Below are 15,734 nucleotides of genomic sequence, written 5' to 3'. Positions count from 1 at the left end.
GTATGACTAGACAGACTCATTAGAGTGCTTCACCCATAAACCTAGTCTCCCCTGATGCAAAGTCAATAAAAGCATCGCCCACAAACCGGTGAAATAACTCACGTCTCGCTAGGAAATAAGAATTCAATAGTCCTTTACCATTATTATGATGAATAATTTCTACTTATGAAAAACCCTAAATCCAGACCCATAAATTTCTATAAATACTCTAATCTTAGAGTTGAAGAGGACAATCTCTTGTTCATAGAGAATACCCTTAAAATAGAGTTTCTCATCGTCGTGGGCTTGTTCTAACCACCAAAAATCACTAAAACCTCTAACAACCCTTCCTCTACATTTATGGAGGGAAATGTAGAGTGACTTTAGACAAAAATATGAATAAAAAAAATGAGAGACCATATTTATTTTGGAGGAAAAAAGATGTGAGAGAAAGTTAATGTTAAAAGAGATAAAAAAAAAAAGTTAGAGAAACCTAGAGAATTGAAAGAGAGATTATCCAATTCCTTCCAATTTAGAGTTTCTACTAGGCATATGTAACTTTTTTTTTTAGCAAATAGTACAAATCTTAATTAGATGACTAGCCTAATTACAAATTTGAAAAGTCAGAGACTAATTTCGATAAAGTTGCGACCAACTTGTACATTGCTCTTACTACATGATATTTCCTCTGTCACAGTCTTTTATATATTAGCCCCTTCATTTCCGTCATCATATTCTCTACTGAAAAAGCTTAAAATCAGCTCCCACCATAAAAAGAGAGCTTATACTGAAATCAATCTAAATCTCGAAATATCTAGCTAGGGTTTCGGAAGCATGGCGTCGACAGACCCAGAGATTGCGAGACGCAAGAGTAGCGGAAGACAGAGATTCCATCTCACTGTCATGGGCTTCAGATCTGAGTATTGGGCTTCAGGCCCACCCATTACATTGAGTCTACAATGTGAAAATACGCTGACGTGGATAACTTCCACAACAGAATAACAGATTCCATATAACTGACCGTTACTTTCCCTCCAAAAACCGCATTTGAACTTTCAACCTTCCTCAACAATAATGGGGTCACCAACTAGCTCCGCTTCAACACATGAGTCTTCCCTGCAAAATTCATCTGAGCCGGAGATAAACACGTCGCCGCAGCGCAATTACTTGCCTGAAACGCCGGAATCTTCCCTGCGCAATCCATTTGAGCCGGAGATAAACTTGCCACAGCGCAATTACTTGGCTGAAAGAGTGTTGAAGAGAAGGCTCATTGAAGAAGGCCAGGATGAATTACTCATCCACGGCTTCAAACTCCAAGAGCACGCAGCAAAGTTCCTCGAAACCAACGACCTCTCGTCGCTTCAAGAAGCAATCCAAGAAGTCGACGACACCAAGAAAGAATTGTTATCGATAATCTTTGCATCGTTTGAACTTCATTACCCTAATGCATTCTCATTAAAGCTGGTTAACATCCTCCAACAACACCCTCCGCTTCAAATGCAAATTGATGCCTTAGGTTACCTCCTTCAGATTCTCCAGAGAGGGGAAAAGAATCCCCTGAATTACTCTATCCTGATCGAACTCAAAAACCCGATCCTTCATTCATTCAAGGTGGAATCCGTAGAAGATATGTTTCTTTGGCTATGCAAAGCGATTGGCCTCCTCGTTGACAGGTTGCACCAATCTTCTCTCGGCGGTTGGGAGGAGCTTTTCCAGTACGTTTGTGATTGCATTTCCGGAAATTCGAGACTGAATAAAAAGAAAGGGCTTATGTTGTTAACGGTTACTGCAGTGGACAGAGAGTTCTGGCAGAATCTAGGGAACTTCGATGTTGTCTTCTCGAGAATTTCAGAGTTGGTTTACTCTATGGATGAGGAATTAAAGGCATTGGCATACAATTCATCGATTTCGTTGATAACGTCGTTGAAGGATCTTCCGAGAACAGAAGTGCCTGATTCTCTCTTGCCGATTTTGTTGAATACCATCGATCAACACGGAGAAGAAGAGGTTCTGATGAACAGGATTGATAGTTTGTTGGACTTACTTACACCCGGCGATGGAACTATCTTGAAGGGGAAACATGGTGAAGTGTTTTGGTGCATGATTCGAGTAGCCGAGATAGAAGATGCAAGCGAGGAACTAGGGTCTTTAGCGGTTCATGTTATCAAGGAGCTCTATGAGGCGAGTGTGATCAAGAGTCTTTCTCATGAGGAATTGAAGAGGGTCCTTGTAGTTGCTATGAACATGTTGTCGCGTGTCGTTGATGATCCTCTATGGTATGATGTGGACTATAGGCATTTTGTTAACGTTGGGATGACAGATGCTTTTTACCGTGGGAGCTTTTTATTCAATTCACTCTCTTTAGATGGGGATGATGGTGTGTTTATGCCTACAGCAATTGAGACGATAACAATAAAATATGCATCCGATATTGATTGGCGGCTTCGCCATGCAGCAATGCTTGTCATTGGTTGGATTGCAGAGAGAAACATCAAAGGGGTACGTATGTAGTATATGATATTGAATAAGCTTTGAACTCTCAAGTGTTTTCTTGTAATGCATTACCTTATAGAAAGAACAATCATGTCATGTCATGTAATTTTTCTACGTGTTCTATGTAGTACATCGGTTTTGAGAAGCGTGTATGTGTTTCTAGATAAGTATTACCCCCTTCATTTTTATTATCATGCGAGGTAGGGTAAATTGCGATCAAGGATTTGAATCAAGTCTCCAGTCATATTGCATCGCGATCTTAAATATCAAGAAAAATTGCAGGTTGCTATAGGAACATGGAAAAAAAAGTACACCGCAGCCATAAGTACAGTTGCAGCCAATTTTTAAAAACCTTTGTCATGATATGATATATGTATGACATGTCCTGATGCATGATTGTGTGTAACTTTATGTGGATGAAGTTTGCATTTGTATTTTGATTTCTCTTACACAAGCGTAAATTTTAATGACATCACTGAGTTTAAATAATTGCATTCCATATGGAGTATGGACTTTCACTAATCAAGCAGTAACATTTAACAAATTAAAATCTAATGGATTTTGCAAGATGTCAGATACTCAGTTTGTAACTCTTTGTTGGTTACTTATAGTTATGACTTATGTCATTAGAACGGTATTTACTAAAGAACGCTTGCACAATACATTCTTTTGGGAAAAGCTGACCATTATGCAGCTACATGTTTTTTCTGAGTGCACACAATGCTAGAAAATGATTTTTGTTATTTATTATTTTTGCCAATTTTGTGCAGATCATGTTATTTGTGAATCTAACAATTTCATTCATACATGATTTTCTATTCCCTTTTCTACCACAGGACACGATACAGTACTTTGACCAAGTTGCGAGACTGGTCCTTAAGTCACTGGATGACCTGGACCCCTGGGTACGCTGGGCTACTATTAAAGCAATTGAGTATTTGAGTGAATATAAGGAACTATTAATGCATGACCAATATCACAAGAAGTTATTGGCTAAACTAGTTCCTATCATCACAAGTAACTCTTGTGCTCGTGTACAGGTACAAACATATTAACGCTACAGCTTGACATCAGTTGGTAAAAAGTTGCTTGTTTTCTTTGATTCAATTTTTATGTTTCTATTTACCTTTGGACACCATAACTTACCAACAATGCAGGTAACTTTTAGTGCCAGCGCTGCTTCTCTGTGGAGTGTGGACTTTCACTCCACACCATTCTTAAACGATTATTTCAATTCACAAGTTACAATTAATTGACTCTTCTCATATTGCATACAATCACACACAAATAGCTAGTCCACATCATGATTTGTACTGTGGGCTTCATTTTCTTCCGAAACATTTGTTATTGTTATTAGTTTACTCATATTTAAATGTATACATCAAAATTTATCCTCAGATTTTAGACATACTAGTAATTATCTTAGAAACTGATTTCACCTATGTTTTTCTATGTATACATTGAAGCTTTAATTATTAAGTTGTTTTGTAAATGATATCCTTTGTTTACTATTTTTTTCAGTTATGTGCTGTTATTGCCATTCATTGCTTGGTAAAAAATTGTGGCTTAAACGAAATATCACCTTTTGGGGAGTCAATTATAGCATCATTACTTGCACTTCTTAAGGTACATAGTCTGCAATTTTCACTATCAACTTTTCATTTACACACATATTGTGGTTTTATATGCAATCATTGCTTACCGTACATAATCCATACGATTTTTGGTACATATTTACAAGTCATATTGGTGTAGTCTCAACCATTATTTTTCTATGGTTTCTTATGTTTTATGTACTTACAATAAGCTAAGTGGTTTTTTCTGAGTTTTCAGCATGAAAAACAGAAGTTACAGGTCGAAGCTATTGACACCCTGAAATCATTTGCAGTTTTAATGCCGGTATATGTTGATATCTGAAATCTAGGAATGGCTTAGATTTTGATTATTGTCAATAATTATGCTAATGTGATTTGATTTGTAATTGTTGCATACAGGGAACTTTTCGCCAAAATTATTACAATACAACATTGGAAGGGTTGAAAGTCATTGTGTTTGATAGGGATAATTTATCTAGATTCTTGCTCTTTGCCAAATGTCTAGAATGCATGATATATCTTGTTAGGGAAGTTGGGCCAGATCATTTCAAAGAGCAGGAAGTTGTTCAGGTGAGTATTTCTGCTAATTCTATTTTGAATTGACTCAAATAATATAGAATGTATCATTGAAAACAAAGGTTAAACTGAAATATAAATAGAAATTCAAAATTAAAAGGGGGATATAAAAGATTTAGTTTATAGGTCATACAAATACTTTTGCGATCATTCAAGAATAGTCATGTTGTACCTTATTTGAAATTTGGTTAAATTTGTGACAAATATCTCAAAGGCTGTCAAATATTTACGAAACACTTTATTTTTGTGCTAATTGATCCTGTAACATTTCAAGGTCATGGAATCTGTAATATCACTTGAAGAAAACTTGAGCAGTACAGAATACTTAACAAAATGTTTCATCTTAAAGGTATATTTGAAATCAATTAAACCCCTCCTCCACACACACACACAAAGTTATGCTAGTTGAAAGTTTACATTCCTAATTTTATAAACATTGTGCAGGCTCTGGATCAAATCTGTCGATGCCCAAGAGTGAGTATTGACAAATATTTAGATAAACTTATGCCAATATTGCTTGGATCCGCTCAACTCCATATGGCCTTAACCGTCAATAAGCTCAAGGATGATTATGAAAAGAGTTTGGTTGAAACTATGACAGTTTGGGCTTGTAATACATTGTCATATTGTGCTGTTCGGTCATCTATAAGCTTTTTCCCCTACATAGGCAAGGTTGTTTTAATAGATCTGATGTTTGTGGTTTATGTAGCGGTTTCTACCTAAAAAGTAAACATGCGGCTAATTAAACATCTATTTAAATGTGTAGGTCACTGCATTGTTTACGCGCTTGCTCAGTTGTTCTAGTTTTCCAATTCGCAAGGCTTCTGTCTTAGGTGAAGCAAAATTTAAATTAATTTGATTATGTTCAAATTTGTTTCACAAATGTACTCAAATTTGGGTTCGAGCTATTTTTGATTTAGTAATTCATCTCCTATTTCTAGGTCTTCCAAACATGTTACTCTCACTTAAAGTAGGCGATAAGAATATTGATATTAAAAGTGGTTTGACTTTCTTCATTGTGCAATCCCTGACTGAAGTGTTGAAGAAGGTATTTGGTTATCACTCTTACTTCTTAATATATGAGTTAATGGATCGACTTATTTCTTTCCATTATGAAACATGCAGGAAACTGACAGGGTTTTGTATGCAATTGTATGGAGGTTACTTGCCAGATGCATTCAGGTACAAAACAATTCTGCAAAGATATATATTGCTGATATGTTTGGATCATATTTTTTTTTTCTTCATTTAAGCAACACATGTTCATGATGCAGACCTCTAGTTTATATTTCAATGATAAATTGATCAAGGTTATTGCTGACGAGATAGAGGATACAATAAGAATGATAGTTGAAATTGAAATAACAAAAGCACAAGAAGTGGAGACTTCGGAAGGTAGATGTGAATCTTTACCAACTGAAGATAGAATTCAGGTCATATCTTTAAATTCTTTTGCTTTTGAATACTTTACACGTGTTATGCCAAATCCACTTGCTAAACTCTTTTCTTATTTAATATTTTTTAGAAAGAAATTGTGAAAAAAAAAATGAAATGGCCCCTGTTTGACCATCGGTCTCTGGAACTCATGGTCAACACCGTTCCTTGCAAACGAAACAATTATTTCCAAAATAAACCAACAAACAATGAATTGCGATCACTAACACTAGACTGTGGAATACCATGAAGGCGCACCACCTCCTTAACACTAGCTGTGAAAGGGTATTTTCGGGGAAATGTAGTGTGAAATTCTGGTATGACAGTCTCAGATGTCAAGCACGATGTTAAGACATCTAGCTGTGCAGATATATTATGCAGGGTATTACAACTGATCTCTTAAAATATCTTCTGACCATGATTAATCTGAGATCATACAAACTACAGAACCATTATAAACATTGCATAGCTGAATTATGCAGAGTCACCTCTGAACTGGTTCTGTTACAGACTGCTTAACAATTGAATACCGGATGTCATCCCTGATGTTGTGACATCGTATAATTAACACAGCAGAAAGTAAATAACACACAGAATTGTTCACCCAGTTCGGTTCAAACAACCTACATCTGGGGGCATACCAAGCCAGGAGAGAAGTCCACTATCAGTAGTATTATTTTCTTACAAACAACCTCAGGTTTGCAGGCAACTGCCACAGTATACCTAATAACTACCCAATGATCCTTCTATCTAAGATACCACACTTAGATACGAGATATCACCATCTCTCTTCCTAGATCAATACTGTACCAGTTATTCTTCAAATAGAAGTTACACTTCCAGCACAATTATCCTAAGACTAAGAGTCGTAATACTCCCACCTTAGAACTATCTTGAAGTTGCTTAAAAGCTTCCTTCAAGAACAATACTCAACTCATACCTAATGGCTTAGAGTGAGAACAATAATTCTCTTACTTAACAGTTTCGAGAATAACAACACATCTCCTGCCTACGGGCTTTGAGATGGACAATGGTGACCTTCCCACAACTCGGGAGGTTCACTTACACAACAAATCCTAATGTCTACATTATGATCGTTAGGTTTACAAGGTTACAAAGAATCCTATATATAACCTAATTCTAGTTGGACTTGGGCTTGAAATCACAACACTCCTTGCTGTTACAAATCAGCAGATTTCTTCTGCTACAAGCAAGGTCTTTTAATCATAAGTTACCTAATTTATCTCCTAAATTAGTAACAGTTGAATCTTCAATCTTCAGATTTGATTCTTCAATATTCTGACTTGATTCTTTGACCTTTAAAACTGCGCCACATAGGATTCCATAAGGCTTTGTATCTTTAAAACCAAACTGAGCCTTTCTTCCTTAGTTCTGCAGGCGCGATGTCATGGTTGATGTCATGACATTACTTGTAACATCTTGCTTCAGTACCTGTTTTGAACTTATTAATATATGCAAGAGTACACAGTATGACATGCAGCTGCTTCTATGTTTTAGCCAAGCATGAATGCCAATAAGACAATAAACAAGTACTTTCAATCTCCCCCTTTGTCTTATTGTGGCTAAAACTATACATACTATACATTTAAACAAATAAAAACAAGTAAGAAGAAAACTCAAGAGCAGCTGCTTCAACTTTCAGCCTTCAGGTTTCAGAGGTTGGACCACATCATAACATCGTCAGTCTGATTCTACTTCTGTCTTCAGATCTTCCTTTGTTTCTTTTGACAGTAGCAAAATCAGCATCAACCTCTCTCCCCCTTTTTAGCCATAATATGACAAGGATGAACACGATGTCATAATATGCAGTGGAAGAACCTGTAACTCCCCCTGCACATGAGGAAGAAGATACGAGAACAAATTCTTGCCACTGTAGTTCTTCAAGAACTAGCCCTTGTAACTCAGAACACAAATCACAACTAAAGTCTTCCTTCTTAAAGGCAGAACACGAGGATGCATGTAATTGTTATTTCTGTAACATCTTTGGTACAGATCCATGATTTCCCCACCCTGTGATATACTGATTAGATTTTGATAGAGGAACCCATCACAATACCAAATCTGGACACACCCAACACAAACACATAGGAAACACATCTTTGAGTGATCTGATAACTGAAGCCTGCTGCAGATATGCTTATTTATAGCCATAGGAGGATCATAGGAAGTAACGATAGTCAAGGCTTTTAATAGAGTGGAGCGCTTATTGAGGGCAGGAATTCTGTTACACACTGACCACCGCCCAGCCTCTTTTGACTGTTTCTAAAGACAAGAACAGTTTCAATGAATAACCAATGACATTACACGCAGGAGAATCTATTCTTTAATGTCCCGACATCAGATCAGACATTGTCATTTCAGGTCTGTTACATTGGGAAGCACACTTTATTTCTTTGAATATAGGACATAGACTATCCCCCCTTTTTGACTTCAAAATTCCATTCAACGACTCTATTTCCTCTATGGAACAGAAGAGGATACTTACTGTGACAATGCAATAACTTGGCCCATCCATCTACTAGTATAGAAAAACCAGTTTTCTATGTTGGATGACTCAGAACACAAGACAGTCTATGTTCAAGACTATAGACACCCAAGACATATTCAAAATAGACAACACATCTATATTGAACAACAGAGAATACAAGAAGCAACATGTATTCAGACTAGAATTAAAGACTCTAAACAAAGAAAAGACTCAAAATCTTATGCAAAACAACTGCAAAGATTGACCTTAGATTTGACAGAATCTGAACACTACCCTTAATCCCTGTGTTTATCACAATTTGATAAACATAACCTAAACTCTAGACTTATAATAATAACTATAAGAGACTCAGAAACTGAAAGTAAAAACGAAAACAAAGGACTCAATAAACCTGAGCATAATGCATAACATACCTAGATTTTAACAAATGTCTTGATCAAGAGATGTTTATTTGAGAATTCTGCTTCAGGTGTACTTGTGCAATGGTTGGATCATGCACCATATCAGAACAAGTGATACACACCATCAAAACATATTTTTTAGTTGATAAATCAATGAATGTTCCTTGCTGGTTTCAAGGATAAAACATGTTGTGAGTTATGTCCTGACATCTTATACGACATTGTTTATCTGCTTTTGAGATTAGTCATAGACTTTTCATAAAGATTAAATGCAGATTAACTTTGTCATTGCTGATCTTCAAACTCCTTTACTCCCCCTCACTTATACAAACAGAGGATATCTTTGAACTTAAAGCTTCCTTCACTTGGACTTGCCACAGTTTCCAAATTTAGAATACTTAGTTACTTGCTATACAATATACAGTCTGCCACTTACTGTAGCTTGTAGTAGGATAACTTGGAATGATTAACATCTCTAATAACTTTGTTCATAACCGATTGGTGGAGATAGTAGAGTTCTTTATCAGCATAACCAAGAAAAAAAATAGCCAGCATCTCAACATACTACTTCAGACTCTCACTCTGATTAAGAGATGGTGGATGCCATAGTCTATACCTAAAGAGGAGATTCCCTCAAAAGATATCTGGAATAGACTTTAAGGATGGCATGACACTGAGTTAGTCAGACCTTCTGACATCCTTGATTCTTCAACATAACTTCCTTCTATGAATATAACATAAGGAGGTTCACAACTCATAACCATATTTCACTATGTATAAGACACAGTATTCAGTTCCAACAACTGTTCTATGGTAATGAATCACAATATACATCTGGTTCCTTTGATCAGAAGAAAATACCAGATATAAGCTCATCTTGATTTTATTTGTATAAAGGGATAGAAAGGTATACCTTCATAAATCAGTTATGGCACTTTGAGCAAAATAAGTAATTTCCACATGTATGAACATTGTTGTAGAATTACTAATTGATCGTGTCCTGATCAATCATAGTCAGATGTCTCCTCTTCCAGGTCAGGAGTAGGTTCCAAACATATGTACTCACACTACATTTGTTTAGCACCAGAACATCTGTTCTTCAACTGGTAGCTGCATACCAGCACAGATGTCACAACTTTTAGTGTGACATTTATTCCTCCTTTCAGGAAACCGCATGCAGATTTTATGAATGGCTTTGATCAAGAGTCATTCATCAGCAATAATGAACCATGTCAAAAATGAGTGGACTTGAGAGATTACTCAAGTATCTTTGACACTTCAATTATGGCTGTAGGAATCTTCTTAAAATACTTTCTGTTGAAATACCTTAGACTGTGATCTATAGATTAAGCAGCGGAAAACAGTCTCATTTTAACAGAAAACACATTGCTTACTCCACATCTTATAATAGTAAGCAACACACATAGGGCATAACAACGGTTTCACCCTAACAAATAGCTTGCTTCATCTTCAAGCTACATACTAGACCCAAAAACCTACTCATGATCAGATAGTAACAGATATTACCTTATCATAGTCTTTACTGTGTTGAATGTTGAACAAGGCGATTCAAGAATATTCACTCCCGCTTGAATCTTCTGAATTTTACTTTCTTGGACAACATCTACTGGTCAATTTGGTCTAGCAGACCTACAGTTTGGTCCATCCTTCTCTTCTAGGGACCAAACAATATGAACACCCCTATGTTCACACAACAAACTGGTCCTGGCACCGGTCAAACACACCTAGTTACCAAGATCTTACAACTTTAAGATCAAGTAACTCTCTTCATGTCATATGAAGTCTTCAACATGAAAGTAGTTTAGAACACTACTGCCATCCAGATTGGAATCTGCCCATTCCAATCCACACTAAGTCAAAGCTGCCACTTTTGACAATAGTGTTGCTCTTCAAGCTTCAGTACCTTGTCTGCTTTCACTTCCAGATTAAGCAGAGCAAGTTATCACATGAGGTGTGACATCACACACATCCTTGGTAATCTCACCTTCCACCAAGAAAAACAACATGTTGGAAACACAATCAGCACAACAACAGTAATACTTTCCCCTTATCCAGGACAACACATGTTTCCTTGTACTTTGATGAATGGAAGACATAAGACGCATCTTCATGTCTTCAAGAGCGCACCCTCTGTTCAATTCCTCATTGAACACAATCTTTCTCAGTACTCAGACTTCATGCTCCCTTCATGGTTCTTTATTAATGTTGTATCACAATCAAAAACATTCAGCACACACAATCAACCAGCTTAGAGCACACACATCTTCTTGAGTCTTCAATCTTATCACCCTTCTGCCCAAGAGTGATTTAATCCAAGACAAGAGAAAAGCCAACTGCCACTTGTTGTCTTCCTCTTCTATCTGTTGATTACATCATCTACCTTGCATAAAACCAGAAAGTATCTCCCAAAGATCTCATCCAGAAACAGACAGGATGCCCGCTCTGATACCAATTGAAATTCTGGTATGACAGTCTCAGATGTCAAGCACGATGTTAAGACATCTAGCTGTGCAGATATATTATGCAGGGTATTACAACTGATCTCTTAAAATATCTTCTGACCATGATTAATCTGAGATCATACAAACTACAGAACCATTATAAACATTGCATAGCTGAATTATGCAGAGTCACCTCTGAACTGGTTCTGTTACAGACTGCTTAACAATTGAATACCGGATGTCATCCCTGATGTTGTGACATCGTATAATTAACACAGCAGAAAGTAAATAACACACAGAATTGTTCACCCAGTTCGGTTCAAACAACCTACATCTGGGGGCATACCAAGCCAGGAGAGAAGTCCACTATCAGTAGTATTATTTTCTTACAAACAACCTCAGGTTTGCAGGCAACTGCCACAGTATACCTAATAACTACCCAATGATCCTTCTATCTAAGATACCACACTTAGATACGAGATATCACCATCTCTCTTCCTAGATCAATACTGTACCAGTTATTCTTCAAATAGAAGTTACACTTCCAGCACAATTATCCTAAGACTAAGAGTCGTAATACTCCCACCTTAGAACTATCTTGAAGTTGCTTAAAAGCTTCCTTCAAGAACAATACTCAACTCATACCTAATGGCTTAGAGTGAGAACAATAATTCTCTTACTTAACAGTTTCGAGAATAACAACACATCTCCTGCCTACGGGCTTTGAGATGGACAATGGTGACCTTCCCACAACTCGGGAGGTTCACTTACACAACAAATCCTAATGTCTACATTATGATCGTTAGGTTTACAAGGTTACAAAGAATCCTATATATAACCTAATTCTAGTTGGACTTGGGCTTGAAATCACAACACTCCTTGCTGTTACAAATCAGCAGATTTCTTCTGCTACAAGCAAGGTCTTTTAATCATAAGTTACCTAATTTATCTCCTAAATTAGTAACAGTTGAATCTTCAATCTTCAGATTTGATTCTTCAATATTCTGACTTGATTCTTTGACCTTTAAAACTGCGCCACATAGGATTCCATAAGGCTTTGTATCTTTAAAACCAAACTGAGCCTTTCTTCCTTAGTTCTGCAGGCGCGATGTCATGGTTGATGTCATGACATTACTTGTAACATCTTGCTTCAGTACCTGTTTTGAACTTATTAATATATGCAAGAGTACACAGTATGACATGCAGCTGCTTCTATGTTTTAGCCAAGCATGAATGCCAATAAGACAATAAACAAGTACTTTCATAGTGACCATACTTTGACAATCTATCCACACAAAGATGGCCTCAAACCCTTTAGACTTTGGAAGACCCTTGATGAAATCCATAGATATATCGTCTCAAAATCGCTCTGAAATTGGGAGGGACTGTACCAAACCCTTAGGTGACGATGCAGCACATTTTGGTCGCTGACACACATCACAACCTTGCACAAATCAGCCTTGCACAAATTCTTGGATTGTTCTTCTCATACCTACCCGATTGAGATTCTCCACAGTCCTTCGGTATGTGAGTAGAAACCCCGAATGGCCAGCTATAGGCTAAGAGTGGAATTCTGATAGAAACCAACTGATATATAAAAGGAAATAGAGAAAATCACTTTGAATTACACATTAATGAGAGGCATACACTGAAACCGCGTGTTTGAGTAGTATCACATCATAGGAATTCTGTTATATAGGGCACTATACAATCAAGAGCATATTAATGACAATGGCAAAGGAATACAAAAGAATATGCTAAGAACATTGAATATATTTACAAACTACTTCGATATTGTTTAAATAATGTTTAGATATCACAAAAGTTTTATACAGCGTAAACACATTTTGTACATATTTTAACTATTACATGTTTAATCACCCTATCACATGATTTTCATAAGGAAAATATGCACGGCCATATGTGCAAGTCGATCTATAATTATTTAGAGGATTCTTTGATACCCTAAAGTTTTGTTAGCTATACTCCTAAATTTTCATTTTCATTTATGGATCTATTGAGTAGGAATGATGATTAGACTTTTTACTCATCACAGGGGGTAGTTCACTTGATTACGACGACAATTGACACCTTTAAAGATCGATTCACGCCACATGTTGATGACCTCTTGTCAAATGTTGCCGTGTTTTTGGTATGTTCATTATTTCTTCTCATCTCAATTATTTTTTAAACAAGCTTGTTATAATCATCGTGCTAGATAAACCTGCATATATCAAAACAAGAGTAATATTAGATCAAGAGAAGAATATTTTCAGCTTCCTGTAAAAAAAGATTATTTTCAATGTACCATTTATATTTGAACTATGTTTGGGGTTATATATGAGATATGAATGATTAATTTTTATTTTTATTAATTTATATTCATTTTTTATTAGTCTTTTTTTTAAAAAAAAAAAAACTAGCCCATACCGTTTCTATTCAAAATCAATTAGATCCAATCCACAGTCACTCGGATGTTATAATCAATGGCGCAAGTTCTACTGAATAATGTTAAGTAAAAATTGTATTCTGCATGCTATTTTTCTCATCAATTTTATTATTGCTTCTTCGTAATCTTTGGCAGGCCAATGACAATTCCGATAGGCTGATAGCTTTTGCAATTTCCATTTTTAACGTTATCTTGCCACTATTCCCAGACAAATTGCCACAGTAAATCTAGTTTCTTTTATAATTTTCATCTGAAGTTAAAGCAATAATGAATGGACATATTAATAATAGATCTTGTTCCTGTATGCTATTTGAACAGGTATCATGACAGATATATTTTAGCCTCCTGTTTTGCAATAAGGAGAAACTATCCTTGTTCGGAGCTGGTATTTTGAAATATGTGTGACTAATGTAGTGTTTGTACTTATCTATATATAAAAAACATGATCATTAGTTTTTGGGTAACGATTATTCCAGCATGCTACACGGGCGATCGGTATTTGTGCTGTGTATGGAGGAGATCAATTTAAAGCCTCAGCTTGTGGTAACTTCTTAAGCTCTTAAACTTATAAGTACTAAAGTATATATTTAAACGCACACAGATTACATATATCAAATTTTGTTAGAATATAACAAAAAGGTTTTATGCAGAGGGTATCTTAGGACTATGCATTGTCATGGGTAAAAAAAGACTTTCACTTAGCGGACTATATGAAGGCAGAGTTGTAAATATACCATGCGATACCGCAGTTGCAGCTCTTGGAAAAATCTTTGAGTTTCATCATGACTTTATCGGCCCTAAGGTAATAATCTTCCAAAATATCAATAGAAAATAAATTCTCTACTATTGATATTTGCAAATTTTGATGACTTAAGTTTATTTAAGAGAGGAAATAATGATCAAAATAAGATTATTCAGATGAGAAATAACAATTGGTTAGAGCTGCTTCAACTGTTATTCTTTCATGCTTCAGAAGCAAGACAGTAATACAGGACCAGGACATTGGTTTCGGAAGTTCCTCTTATGCTTCTAGTTATACTGCAAAATTAAAATTTATAAGCTGAAATTTTTCTCAAGATTTATCTTTTTGTTTTCCTTTTATTACTTTATCAACATGACTTCAGCAATGTTTACTGCAAGTGCTAGCTTTGCCTTGCCATCTGTTTTCCCCCTAAATCATAATATTTTTAAGCAGGCGATTCAAAAATGGTTAAACTTCTTACCATTGAAGCATGATTTCAACGAAGCAAGATATGCACACGGGCTGCTTTCTAAGCTAATACAAAGGTGTTAAATTGTTCTTATGACCACTTTTTGCTTTATATTCAAATTATCACTATATTCATACTTTGGTACATATACATATTGTGCTAAGCAAAAGTTGTAAACTGCGTGCAATGATCAGGTCGGATGAATACCTATTCGGAATTAATAACGAGAATCTTCCCAAGATCATTTCCATCGTAAAAGAAGTAAGTCAAAGCAAGTTTCTTTACTTCACTGAGATACGAATTTATCCTAACGTATTTTCTTATAGATTTTATCTGGACCTGACCGCTTGGGAACTGAGGAAGCCATTAATCAGATGATTGAGTTCATAGATCAACATGGTGGAGTGGAAGTTGAAATAGGATGTTAAAGTTTATTTAGAGCATCAAGCAATAACATTTCTCTAATTATTAGGATTCAATTTCTTTGTTGATTTATTCAATAGCCAGGAAGGTGCAAGATTTATTGTCTTCTAATTGAATCGCAACAAATAATACAAATGTAAATAATAGGTTATAAATTACAGTTTTAGAGATGTTTTTCCTTTCTGCAAGTACACTTTGTTGA

At 35.9% G+C, this 15,734-nt stretch overlaps 1 protein-coding gene across 1 annotated transcript; it reads left to right on the top strand.

Moving 5' to 3' along the window:
* The first annotated feature begins 679 nt into the window (after positions 1-679).
* Positions 680-15,708, top strand: LOC131625510 (uncharacterized). Its single transcript, XM_058896361.1, has 19 exons — positions 680-2,478; positions 3,309-3,512; positions 3,994-4,098; positions 4,306-4,371; positions 4,467-4,637; positions 4,918-4,992; positions 5,088-5,315; positions 5,410-5,476; positions 5,585-5,691; positions 5,769-5,825; positions 5,918-6,076; positions 13,506-13,601; positions 14,034-14,119; positions 14,217-14,283; positions 14,375-14,441; positions 14,549-14,700; positions 15,094-15,185; positions 15,304-15,370; positions 15,436-15,708. The coding sequence occupies exons 1-19, from the start codon at positions 1,054-1,056 to the stop codon at positions 15,535-15,537; spliced, it is 3,393 nt and encodes a 1,130-aa protein (XP_058752344.1). The 5' UTR covers positions 680-1,053; the 3' UTR covers positions 15,538-15,708.
* The last annotated feature ends 26 nt before the right edge of the window (positions 15,709-15,734 follow it).

This window comes from Vicia villosa, unplaced genomic scaffold (assembly GCF_029867415.1).
Source record: "Vicia villosa cultivar HV-30 ecotype Madison, WI unplaced genomic scaffold, Vvil1.0 ctg.000218F_1_1, whole genome shotgun sequence".
Classification (NCBI taxonomy): Eukaryota; Viridiplantae; Streptophyta; class Magnoliopsida; order Fabales; family Fabaceae; genus Vicia; species Vicia villosa.
This window is presented reverse-complemented; position numbering and strand designations above follow the sequence as displayed.